The sequence below is a fragment of the Diaphorina citri genome, unplaced genomic scaffold (genome assembly GCF_000475195.1).
Source record: "Diaphorina citri unplaced genomic scaffold, Diaci psyllid genome assembly version 1.1 scaffold694, whole genome shotgun sequence".
Classification (NCBI taxonomy): domain Eukaryota; kingdom Metazoa; phylum Arthropoda; class Insecta; order Hemiptera; family Psyllidae; genus Diaphorina; species Diaphorina citri.
The window spans coordinates 38042-51817 of record NW_007378127.1 but is presented as its reverse complement, the minus strand read 5'-3'; the positions used below and the strand labels follow the sequence as shown (position 1 = coordinate 51817).

At 39.3% G+C, this 13776-nt stretch overlaps 1 protein-coding gene across 1 annotated transcript in view; it reads right to left on the bottom strand.

The window, feature by feature from the left end:
- Nucleotides 1-8000: 8000 nt before the first annotated feature.
- Nucleotides 8001-13776, bottom strand: part of LOC103511262 (protein peste) — a 39172-nt gene continuing 33396 nt past the window's right edge. Inside the window, exons 4-8 of the mRNA XM_026825075.1 lie at nt 11028-11202; nt 10312-10560; nt 9348-9466; nt 9024-9146; nt 8001-8572 (exon numbers count right to left, since the gene is read on the bottom strand). Coding sequence (XP_026680876.1) covers nt 8267-8572; nt 9024-9146; nt 9348-9466; nt 10312-10560; nt 11028-11202 — 972 coding nt within the window. The 3' untranslated portion in view covers nt 8001-8266. The remainder of the gene's footprint in view (nt 8573-9023; nt 9147-9347; nt 9467-10311; nt 10561-11027; nt 11203-13776) is intronic.

The window sequence follows — 13776 nt, the reverse complement described above, 5'->3', positions numbered from 1 at the left end:
AAGGTCTTCTTGAGACAAAAATGCACCATTATGAATAAATATGGGCCATGAAAACCCCTTAATTTATTTCAATATAGGTACAATGACCTAAAGATTTCTGGTTCGGACGGCTACGTTTATATGTTTAATTTCTAATTACCTACCTATGGTGAGATGTTAGTTTTTTTTTCGAAGAAAGGCGTCCTTCCGGGTCTCCATAGCAAATACTTTGCAAGTTTACTGTTGCTGAAATTAATTCAGCTTATTTTTGGGGTACGGCATCGGCACCTGTTGTTGACCAAGCTTCCGGGTTTACAGTCTCATGGTGAAATTCACTTTGGAGAAGGGATGGAGAAGGAAGGAGTCAATGGATAGGAGGATTTTGACGATTGAAGGATAGGATAAAGGAAGGGAACATCAAATAAAATGGGAAAAAGCTGCAGTAAAAGAAGAAGGATGATTTAGGAAGAGAAGGAAGAGGAGCAAGAGGTGAGAAGGAAAAGAGGACTCGATTTTCTCTCTATTTTGTAAGGAGGGGCGAGAAATGGGAAGAAGAAGAAGAAGAAGAAGAAGAAGAAGAAGAAGAAGAAGAAGAAAAAAGGATCAAACTCAGTCTCACCTTCAGAAGCTTTGATGGCGTTGCAAGGCGCTTCGTCCCAATAGGGTAGATGATCCAAACCGTTCAACTTGTCCATGTAGCCAAAGTTTTCCATTCCGCCGTGTCCCGTGTAAATCGTCTGGACTTCACTAATTGTTCCATTTCTCTGGCTTGTCCATGTAGCCAAAGTTTTCCATTCCGCCGTGTCCCGTGTAAATCGTCTGGACTTCACTAATTGTTCCGTTTCTCTGGAAGCCAAAGTTTTCCATTCCGCCGTGTCCCGTGTAAATCGTCTGGACTTCACTAATTGTTCCGTTTCTCTGGAAAAAAGAAAGGCAGGAGTTTTCGGTCAGTTCGAGGGGTCCATCACCAAAGACCTTAACTTTGAGTTGACACTAAAGGCCTTAGCTAGGGTGATGGGGGGTTTGAGAATTGACTTAATCAAACGTATCTCACAAAACTGTTCGGTTTAACTTTCAGACAACAGCTTTATCTAAGCAGTAGTTCTTAACCTATGATCTGAGCACTGTTAGTTGTCCGCAATACCATTTGTAGAAGGTACAAAAACAAATATTATCCTCGTCCGTGATGGGGGCTTTGAGAATTGACTTAATCAAACGTATCTCACAAAGCTGTTAGGTTTAACTTTCAGACAACAGCTTTATCTAAGCAGTAGTTCTTTACCTATGATCTGAGCACTGTTAGTTGTCCACAATACCATTTGTAGAAGGTACAAAAACAAATATTATCCTCGTCCAAAAAAAGAAGAAAAAACAAGTGATTTGCGGCTCCAATTTTGATATGCCTGCCCAGAGTGCCCAAGATCCCATTTCTACAGAACTATTTCACAAGGTAGGTAATAACGAAATAAGTCAATGTAGCAGAGAACACTTACGCCCAAAAACAGTCCCATTTTCCGCGGCGGCCGCTTCCCCTTGGGAAAAAACCGGTTTGCCAGCGAAGTCAGCGTATCATCATAACCAAACACCAGTTCCTCCGCCGTTATCGACACGAACGGTTTCATCGAAGTCATCCGGAGTGCCAGCGAAACACCGGTTTTCATAAGCGGTTTCAGCGCGTTCGCCTGCGAAGTGAGAGTCTGCAAACAGAAAGAAACAGTGAAACAGTTAGTAAATGGAATGACTGCAACCGAAATCTTGGACAACACCTCAGAGTTATGTCTAACTCATGAGTTCAAATAAGGACGAAACGTCGTAGGCTCTTGTGTGGACTAGGTATGCGAGGCTTAACCTTTCCAACCAACGACGCGCCCGTCGGCCAATCTCGCTTAGGCTGTCTGATAGACTTGGGCCTAGTCTGTCAGACAGAGCTGAAAAAGCTTTCGATTCCGACTTTGACGAGACCGTCTCGTCTGAGAGATTTTTCCGTCGCACGTTGGCGTCGCACAAGAGCGTTGAAGTCAGGCTTTATGCATTCTTATCTTTTTGGAGACCTCTGATGTGGAGAAAAAAGGGAGGAGTAGTCTGATTGGGGAACGTTAAACAGGGAGTATACCTAGGGTGACCATAATTTTTTTGGCCCAAAGCGGGACGCAGTCCTTTTTGGACGAAGGGGGGGGGGTAGGTGGTGAGGTACTTAGGTGGGTATAAAATATGTTTTTTAACCTACTTAACTAGGTAGGTATAAACATAAATACATAATATTTTGATACATAATATTGTACAATATTGGAATCGTAAGAGCTTCTAGAAATCTAGAATGACTTTGGGGGAAATTATCCTAAGTAAGGAACTAATCAGGTGTGTATCAAATGATATAACGAGAGGTGTAGGATTTTATTAACAGAGAGGCAGCGTCCAAATTATGTAGGTCCAAATTATTGCTTAATCCGAGAGTTGAACTGAAACCGAGTTTAAACTCAATTGTAGTCCCGGGTAATTATGCAGAAGTCACGTCCGTGGAAAATAAAAGCTCCTTTTTGTATTTAACCTAACCCTAAAATAACACTAATCGCTGCTCTAATTGTGAAAACTCCTTTTTGCGTTTAACGACGGGGTGAATTTTATCCTAAACTCTCTCCTAGTTCCTATCTTGAACAGATAAAGTTCGTTCTTGTTGTCGAGGGCGTTCTTATTATCCAGTAGGTAGATATGTCCATGTGTTGTGATGATTTATGTGAAAGACATTTTTGAAGTTTTCCTGAGAAATTATTTGAAGGTAGAAAATTCTCATGCCATTTAAACATTTAAAGGGATTACCTAAATGTGTTTTAGATTTTAAACACCTTTAAATCTAGAATGATCTGTTTAATCACCTTAATTACTCCTTTTCGTCTCATAATTTGCAAAAAAATCGCCCATTAGTGAAAAATTCCGACTAAGCCATCGGTATAACCCGCCGTAATAATTATTCTGCGATTAACGATCGCAAAGCTAATGGCTTCTTAGGATTTGCATAGGGTTTTGCATTTTTCTTAAATTGCAAAGAGATTAGACGGGCATAATAATTGCCCAATGGTTAATGGTATGGTTGGGAATTTCGCATGTCAAGAGTAGGTAGATTAATAAAATTGCCGTATTAGAGGCATATGGCTTTGATATCAGTGGCATATTAATCGTATTATTATCTTTCTAGGACCATCGTCATATTCGTATAGGTAGTAGCAACTTTTTTTCCTTTTTCTTCTTCAATATTTTTGATAGCTAGCTGATAGTTTCAAAGGGTTTTCTCTGCATGAAAAGAACAAGCACAAGTCCTCACGATGGTTGACTGCGGTTTAGGACGAGCCAGTTAAACATGGTTAGAGACTATCACCCTGGTGTATGGCTGATAGAAGAGATATTTTCCTCATCAGGTCATCACCTTTCGACTATAGCTAAAGCCGCTACAACAAAAACATAACAGGACAGGAGAAAGCCAGCCGTTCTGAGAACGAACCACGACCCAAGGTTTTATGTATTTTACCTCCTCTACTTCAACTCTGTACCTATGTATATTTTTATTATTATGTTGTTTTGGGACATCCAGTAAGTATGAATCTGTATTGCATTCTAGTCGCGTAACAATTTATAATGATGTACGTTATCCTCTGGTCTAAGACAATGTATTTTCCACCAGTTACCTACCTAATGGTTTCCACGGTTTAATAGTTTTGAAAATTTCCCTGAGGGTTAAGGGCGCTCCTGTAACAGATGACCTTTCGCACACTCTCATTGAATAAACATACAATCGAACCTGGTTAAGCAGGAATCCAAGGGACAGGCAATAATTTCCTGCTTACGGAGGTATCCAACTTAAAAAAAAAAAAATCCTGCTTAGAAGAGTTCCGAATTTTCATTCCTGTTTATAGAGGTTCATGTGAACACAGGTCAGGGGGAAAGGAAACCTAGCAACACAAAAGACAACACGTCTTAACCTAGTCCTCTTTATAGTCGAGGTTCAGCAAAACAACATTCCTGCTTACAGAAGCTACAGACCGCGGACTCGTGCTCGTGAGTTCCAAGAAAAGGCCATTCTTATACACAGTTATAGAGGCTCCATTTTTGCCTGTTTCAAGAAGTTTTTATGTCAAAAATGAAAGAACCACGACTTTTTCCAAGTTTATCCAGTTTTTTTTTAAGATGAGTGTTCCACCGCCGTTTTTATTTCGTAGCAATGGAACAACTGCTACATTAGACGCTTGTGGCCTGTGTCGTAGCATGCCCATCCCGTAGTATGCCTCTCATCAGATGGGCGAGAAGAGACACAATACTTCCCATTTAGTTTCCTGCTCACACGAGTCCTGTTTATCCAATTTCGACTGTATAAGTAAGTAAGAGTAGTGTTTTATTTAGACTGTCAGTTTAGAACAAGTTATCCCATTATGATAACAGTTTATATGGGATTTTTGTTTGTAAGTAGCTACTATCTGCAAATCTGCGCGCGTAATCCCCATATCTCGCCAATCTAGTTAAATTTCCACGAAGAAACCTACCTATTTACAACACCTTTTTATCACTGATGGCAGTTGTTTTGACATAGATGATTGGCAGGACCCATTGAAATCACAATAGTGAGACGATGAATAAAAGCAAAGGTAAATAATACTACGCCTGGCATGAAGTATAAATAGTTAATAGCTTACCTCTTCGACCCACATGATTGGGAATGTGATGGAGCGGAATCCTCGGACCACATGAATGTTTGACTCCTCCACCGCCAGATTGAGCTGCACTCTGACGGCAGCCTCTAGAGGGACTCCGAGTTTCTGAAATACGAGGCGGAGAAATTAAAATTTAAATATTTATTTATTTGTTTATACCCCAAGCGACAAGGCCATGTGTGGAAGGGGGGAAAAAATACACAGTTTTCATGAAATTGTTCCTCTTAAGATACCGGAGCATCTCCTTTAGGGTTTCTTCATTATCCTTCAGGATGTGGGAAATTTAATAAAAACCAAGTTACTTACGGGTTGGATTTTGAAGAAGGTCTCATGTTTCTCCTGGTTGGGAGTCAGTCCCTCTACAGCATCCAGAAGTTCAGGGTCCGCCTTGTAGAAGTGAGGGAACGAGAGGAATACCGGGGCATCTGGAAAAGGATCAAACAATTAAATTAGAGCGTTCCAGGAACAATAGCGAATGGAAGGCAAAGAAGTTCCTTCTTATTTGAGTACCTAATTACCAATTCCTTCTTAAGTACTTAATTAAATATCCGTTTTGAGTATTGGCGATAAGTACATATGCCTATTCTTAAGCCCATCTGATGTGATCCATCTGATGAAGGACACACTATCCTACTATAGAATGGTGATCAGTGGCGTAGCGTGGTCTAAAGTCAAGTGTAAGGCGTGTAGGGCACTAATTTCCATCACCATGCACATTACTACATAAGTCATACACATACTTCTTCATAAATATTTAAAGTCAATTTAAGGGTATTTGAGTAAATTTTGAGTGTATGGCCGCCATACACGCCCTACATGGACGCTACGCCACTGATCCATCTGATGAAGGACACACTATCCTACTATAGAATGGTGATGTTATGAGTTATGACCAATGATTATTATGACACGAACCTAAAGTCTGGGACATCCAGTAAGTATGAATCTGTATTGCATTCTAGTCGCGTAACAATTTATAATGATGTACGTTATCCTGGTCTAAGACAATGTGTTTTCCACTAGTTACCTACCTACTGGTTTCCACGGCCTGATGGTTCTAAAAATTTCCCTGAGGGTTAAGGGCGCTCCTGTCATAGTTGACCTTTCGCACACTCTCATTGAATAAACATACAGTCGAACCTGGATCAACAGGAATCCAAGGAATTGGCAATATTTTCTTGCCAGTAGAGGCTTCTAGAAAAAGTTGCTGCTTAGAGAAGTTCCAAATATTTATTCTTCTTTATAAGGGTCCACATGTGACCACAGAGGTTAGGAGGAAAGGAAACCTGGCATGAAACACACTTCTTAACAAATTCCTGCTTACCTATTAGAGGTTCAGCAAAACAACATTCCTGCTTACAGAGGCTCCAGAACGCGTTACTCGAGAGTACAAAGAAGAAAAAAAAAAGACTTTCTTATACAGCCTCCATTTTTGCCCAACTGAAAGATTTTTTTGTGTCAAAAATGAGATCACGACTTTTTTTTTCAGTGTATCCAGATTTCCTATTTACACAAGACCTGTTTATCCAATTTCGACTGCATAAGTAAAGTATGAGTAGTTTTTTATTTAGACTGTCAGTTTAGAACAAGTTGTCCCATTATGATAACAGTTCATATGGGATTTTTGTTTGTAAGTAGCTACTATCTGCAAATCTGCGTGCATAATCCCATATCTCGCCAATCTAGTTGTATAAATTGAAATAGGATAGGTATATTCTATTCTTCTACGTATGTAAATTGTGCATGCATCTCTATTCTACACTTTTGAAAACGTGTCTTCTTGAAGTATAGGTATACATTTATACAACTTAGTAAACCTAAACAGATAAGTAATGTTCGTTCTTGGAACAGCAGGCTTTCTCCTATCCTGTTCTCCTTCTCTCTTCCCGTTGATCAATGTAGATCGACGGCTGGTTACTGTTCATTTATGTTGTTAAACGATACATCAACAAATTGACCTATCAATATTCCATAATACCTTTCCAAGTTTCCATACACTATACAGTCAACTTAATAGGTGTCTTTATGGTAATAAAGAAACGTGTAAAATAAGTAATAGGTAGATACTTAAAATATATAGTTCCTGATCTTCTCGAAAATTCGTCTCTCAAGTCTCAACATTTCTGGTTCTGGGTCTAAAAATTATTTCTGGGTGTTTGCGAAAATGACTTCCGATTTCTGAATCAATCTGGTTTTTGGCGAATTCGATTTTTATGATAGGTAACTTTATTAGTTATGAATGTTATGATGAAGTTATTTTTATTACCTTACAATTTTATTACTAACTAAGTATCTTTCAATAACCTATACAAAGTTATTTAATATCTCAATATTCTATAGACTTGTCTTCTAATAAATTATTATCTTACCCGATCTTCTCGAATATTTCAACACCTACCAGAAATTTGAATAGGCGTGTATGCAAGTAACAAGGAAGGATCTGAGATTCTTAAGCCGGGGGGTTTAATATTGCCAAGTTCAAGGTTCAGTCTAATATGGCGAGCTCAAATTTTGCAACAAGTGATGGACCAATACATAATATTGAATTACATAGTTAACATAGTACATGGATACTTAAGTAGGTATTACATAATATATTTTGCATGAAAAAAACGTCTAGCAAATCCTTAATTGCGGAAGCAAATTTTTGACGATCATTTCTTTCAAACTTTAATAGCTAGGGTTGTTACCTACCTACATATGTATTTGGCACATTAGTGTGATTACACGGTTTTATACGTGTTTAGTGGAAGGTAACCACTAGGCGAGGTTAACGCCGGAGGCGTTCTCTACCACCTAACCCTTAGAGCTCTATTATTATGTTACACGGTTTTATACGTGTTTTCTTTTTATGTTTGAATGATGAGAATTTTTCCTATAATTTTCAAAATCAACGACCTAGATCTTGATCTACATTCTTCACTAAGTAAGTCTAGATCCGGAATACGAATTTACCATCTTTTCCCATTTCCTTTCTACTAGTTCTAGTATGTATAAACACAATAGTCAGTTCGAAATTACTTCCTTTTGCCAAATTTTATATTTATACTACCTAGTTATTACTATCTTTAAATGGGTAGCTTCTAAAATATAGGCGCGTAAAAAACACTCAATTCAAATATACAGCGCTAAAATCACGTTTCCACACATTACGAGTATGTAACACACAATAACGCTTCCACTTCACCGTACGACGAAAACAGCAGCAATTTCAATCCATCAGAGGTACCCGAGAGGCGCGCGAACGTCAAGAGTTCACGTCACCCACCGACCAACATTCACACAAAAAACAAATCACATTCGAGGAGTAGTTTGCAGCAATTTCAATCCATCAAAGGTACCCGAGAGGCGCGCGAACGTCAAGAGTTCACGTCACCCACCGACCAACATTCACACAAAAAAACAAATCACATTCGAGGAGTAGTTTTTAAAATATATCACCCGCAACAAGAGAGCGTCAACGCTTCTCGAGAAAATCATCGCCCAACATCGGCCGAGCTTCGTCAATCTTCGCGAAGCTCCGGCCCTAACTTCAAAAGTTCGGGCGGACTTCGTCAATCGTCGTGAAGCTTCGACCCGCCTCGGGCTCAATCGGAAGACCCGTTGTCTGTCTCCGGACTGTGGTTGCCTAGCAACGAGTAGCTGTCTCGGATGATCATGAGCCGATGTTGTCCGTTCACAATGAACGAGCTACCGCGACGGAGTTTTTCTCGGCCACGTTCGAGATTCTCTTGCGTGAAGACGAGACTCTTGTAGGCTCGCACGAATACCACGATGAGGACGAGGGATCCGAAGATGATGAAGCCGTATTCGAGAATGGGGGCGATATTGGGGGCGAAGGAAGTGGCCAGGTAGATCCAGCGGTGAATGTTTGGGGGCAGATCGCCGATACCCTGTGGGATAGAGAGTGGTGGTGAGTTTATTGATTTTTGTGATTGCGTTTTTTGGAGTTTTTCCCTGCTTAAAATTCACGGCAATTGGGCTTTGGGGGCGAAGGAAGTGGCCAGGTAGATCCAGCGGTGAATGTTTGGGGGCAGATCGCCGATACCCTGTGGGATAGAGAGTGGTGGTGCTTTTATTGATTTTTGTGATTGCGTTTTTTGGAGTTTTTCCCTGCTTAAAATTCACGGCAATTGGGCTTTAAGCAGGAGCTTTTGTTCCTTGTAAAACTTAAATTTCCATGAAGAAACCTACCTATTTACAACACCTTTTTATCACTGATGGCAGTTGTTTTGACATAGATGATTGGCAGGACCCATTGGAATCACAATAGTGAGACGACGAATAAAAGCAAAGGTAAATAATACTACGCCTGGCATGAAGTATGAATAGTTAATAGCTTACCTCTTCGACCCACATGATTGGGAATGTGATGGAGCGGAATCCTCGGACCACATGAATGTTTGACTCCTCCACCGCCAGATTGAGCTGCACTCTGACGGCAGCCTCCAGAGGGACTCCGAGTTTCTGAAATACGAGGCAAAGAAATTAAAATTTAAATATTTATTTATTTGTTTATACCCCAAGCGACATGGCCATGTGTGGAACGGGGGAAAAAATACACAGTTTTCATGAAATTGTTCCTCTTAAGATACTGGAGCATCTCCTTTAGGGTTTCTTCATTATTCTTCAAGATGTGGGAAATTTAATAAAAACCAAGTTACTTACGGGTTGGATTTTGAAGAAGGTCTCATGTTTCTCCTGGTTGGGAGTCAGTCCCTCTACAGCATCCAGAAGTTCAGGGTCCGCCTTGTAGAAGTGAGGGAACGACAGGAATACCGGGGCATCTGGAAAAGGATCAAACAATTAAATTAGAGCGTTCCAGGAACAATAGCGAATGGAAGGCAAAGAAGTTCCTTCTTATTTGAGTACCTAATTACCAATTCCTTCTTAAGTACTTAATTAAATATCCGTTTTGAGTATTGGCGATAAGTACATATGCCTATTCTTAAGCCCATCTGATGTGATCCATCTGATGAAGGACACACTATCCTACTATAGAATGGTGATCAGTGGCGTAGCGTGGTCTAAAGTCAAGTGTAAGGCGTGTAGGGCACTAATTTCCATCACCATGCACATTACTACATAAGTCATACACATACTTCTTCATAAATATTTAAAGTCAATTTAAGGGTATTTGAGTAAATTTTGAGTGTATGGCCGCCATACACGCCCTACATGGACGCTACGCCACTGATGGTGATGTTATGAGTTATGACCAATGATTATTATGACACGAACCTAAAGTTCAATATACACTCGAACCTGTCATTCACAGTGTCTAATTGGGAATCCGAGAGACCAGCAATGTTTTCCCACCTATCCAGGTTTCCCAATTACAAATGAAGGGACCACGATTTTTCCCGGTTATCCAGGTTCTCATGTAGAAGGGTCCCACTTAGATAGGTTCGATTGTAGCAGGTTTGCTACAAAATGGAAAAAAAGGAGTACAATATTTTCTTCTCCCACATAACGTCTACATTTTAATTAGAATCGTCCAAGAAAAATAACAACGGACAGTCCTATCCTATGTTCCTATTCCAAATTCCTATCCTATCCCAACAATTATGAAAAGGGCCTTTACCTAGTTAAATTTAGGAAAAATAAACAAAGTATAGTCTCTTCAACTTACCGAACTGGCAGGGGCTGATATTCTGGAGGCCTTTGGGCGGACACTTGGTCTGCCCCGGGCAGTAGCATTTGTTCTCGGGTTGGGATTCGCCGGGCGAGAAGATCTCATCGTCCGGAGTATAGTAGCCGGCTTTCAGGCCATCCTTTTCCACGTCGCGCCGGTATCGGAGAGGCCATATCCGGCACAGATCCTTATCGTAAACGTGAACCAGGTCGGATTTGGTGAGGTCGCGGGGCGGGAAGAACGAGCCTGGGGGATTGAAACAAATGGATGTTAGTTTTTTTCGAAGAAAGGCGTCCTTCCGGGTCTCCATAGTAAATACTTTGCAAGTTTACTGTTGCTGAAATTAATTCAGCTTATTTTTGGGGTACGGCATCGGCACCTGTTGTTCACTAAGCTTCCGGGTCTACAGTCTCATGGTGAAATTCACTTTGGAGAAGGAATGGAGAAGGAAGGAGTCATTGGATAGGAGGATTTTGACGATTGAAGGATAGCATAAAGGAAGGGAACATCAAATAAAATGGGAAAAAGCTGCAGTAAAAGAAGAAGGATGATTTAGGAAGAGAAGGAAGAGGAGCAAGAGGTGAGAAGGAAAAGAGGACTCGATTTTCTCTCTATTATTTTGTAGGGAGGGGCGAGAAATGGGAAGAAGAAGAAGAAGAATAAGAAGAAGAAGAACAAAATGCAGAAGAAGAAAGGATCAAACTCAGTCTCACCTTCAGAAGCTTTGATGGCGTTGCAAGGCGCTTCGTCCCAATAGGGTAGATGATCCAAACCGTTCAACTTGTCCATGTAGCCAAAGTTCTCCATTCCGCCGTGTCCCGTGTAAATCGTCTGGACTTCACTAATTGTTCCGTTTCTCTGGAAAAAAGAAAGACAAAGTGAAACTAGCTCTAAATTGAGCTCTAAGGTCTAATTTGAGCTCTAAGGTCTAAATTGAGCTCTAAGGTCTAATTTGAGCTCTATGGTCTAATTTGAGCTCTAGCTCTAAATTGAGCTCTAAGGTCTAAATTGAGCTCTAAGGTCTAATTTGAGCTCTAAGGTCTAATTTGAGCTCTAAGGTCTAATTTGAGCTCTATCATTTGAACAGTTTGCCCGATTTTGATTAGGTATATTTGGAAAATATTTATATCTGACATATGAAGGAGATTTTGTTCATTAGATTTTGGGCTCATGGGGCTCAAATTTTTAGGGCCCCGTAGGGGCTCTTTTTGTAAGTTTACTTATTTTCTGTCCATTGACTGCCCTTTTTACTTTCCTTATCCTATAGGAAGGAAAGTATTACTGTTTTACTCTATCTTTCACAAAATAGGCCACAAGTAATGATGGTACAAATTTGATTATCTTATCACTAAAATAATATTATAGATCTAAAAATAAAAATCACAAGAAAATTCAGAATCGCGTGAGCAGAGGAAATAAATCAATTATCTTTCTTTCCTCTTGGTTTCAAGAACTGCGAGACCATTTTCCCTTTCAGGGATCCAGGGGGCTATTCCGGAAAGACTTTTGTAATTTACAATTCACATTACAGAGAAAATCACTTATGAAGTCCAAAGTTTAAAATATGAAGGGCAAATACAGAAATGCATTTTCTTTCAAGAATAGGCCACAGGCATTTAACAAAGTTAATGGAAATTAAGGAAAAAAAGACCTTGACCATATTATCCTTTTCTCACACAAATCCTTATTATTTGGTTTAGAAAATTAAGGAAAAAAAGACCTTGACCATATCCTTTTCTCACACAAATCCTTATTATTTGGTTTAGAGTACCTTTTTTTGTACAAAAGAAAATAGTACGCTCAAAATTTACAAAAATAGAGTCCGAAAACAACACCATTGCGTTATTATTGAGCATAAAAAGTCATAAGTTTGAGCATATTTTAAGTCTAATAACCTGTAAAGAGTAAGACCTGTTAAGTCTAATCTGTAAAGGGCAAGATAAAAACAGTGCCCGCTTGTAGGTGGAAGCATTTTCTTGAGTATGAAGCATTTTAGGACGGACATAAGTACCTGAAGTGTGCTTGACCTGTAAAGAGTAAGACCTGTTAAGTCTAATCTGTAAAGGGCAAGATAAAAACAGTGCCCGCTTGTAGGTGGAAGCATTTTCTTGAGCATGAAGCATTTTAGGACGGACATAAGTACCTGAAGTGTGCTTAAGATGATTAAGGAATTTCACTCTTTGCTGGACGGACATAAGAAGCGTGGAAAGGATGGAATGTCAGTCTCGGCTTCTTCACCAAACAAGCGGTCACAAATTTCATAGAATAGTCCTAAAAAATACAATAACCTACCTATAAAAAACAATACTGATTGGTTTTCTGTCGAACTATAGTGCAAGATTTTGATATACAGTGTGCTTAAGATGATTAAGGAATTTCACTCTTTGCTGGACGGACATAAGAAGCGTGGAAAGGATGGAATGTCACTCTTTGCTTCTTCACCAAACAAGCGGTCACAAATTTCATAGAATAGTCCTAAAAAATACAATAACCTACCTATAAAAAAACAATACTGATTGGTTTTCTGTCGAACTATAGTGCAAGATTTTGATATTCAAATTTTTTTTTTTTATTTGGATACCGTGGTGGATTGAGTTTACATTATGTAAGGCACATTGCATATTCAATATAGTTTTCAGGTGATCGTACAAAAAATTTCACTGTTCTGCTTTTCGCTTTAATTTTTTCTATCAGTCTCGCTCTCTCTTTCTCTCTCTCTCTCCACTATAGTTCGACATATTACATATTGACTTCCCATTAAGATTACATCCTAATCATCGATAACCTAATAGTTATGTACAGTACATTGATATGCCGTGTTATTTTGGTTACTTTTTATACAGGGGGGCCTTCAATTTAAATATTAATATAATTATTTATCAGGCGAAAATAGGTAATTATGTACAGAAAATAATTTAAAATAAATCTTTAGTCTTTGATATGGAATTATGTACAGTACATTGATATGCCGTGTTATTTTGGTTACTTTTTATACAGGGGGGCCTTCAATTTAAATATTAATATAATTATTTATTATTTATCAGGCAAAAATAGGTAATTATGTACAGAAAATAATTTAAAATAAATCTTTAGTCTTTGATATGGACCTACTCCCTAGTGATCGACAGTTGAGGTAATTCAAACACTATGTTCTTCATTCACAACATTCTGACCAAAATCTTTTCCGGAAAGAAAATTCGGATATTTTCACACCCGGCTCCTCCCTAGTGATCGACAGTCGAGATAATTCAAGCACTATGTTCTTCATTCACAACATTCTGACCAAAATCTTTTCCGGAAAGAAGTCGGATATTTTCCAATGTCGGCCACTCACACCCGGATGGTCTGAGCGTCAGTGATTGGCACAAGAGTTTATGGCCTAGCACACGCGTTCATCGCGTATAAAACACTCAATTCAAATATACAGCGCTAAAATCACGTCCACACACAATAACGCTTCCA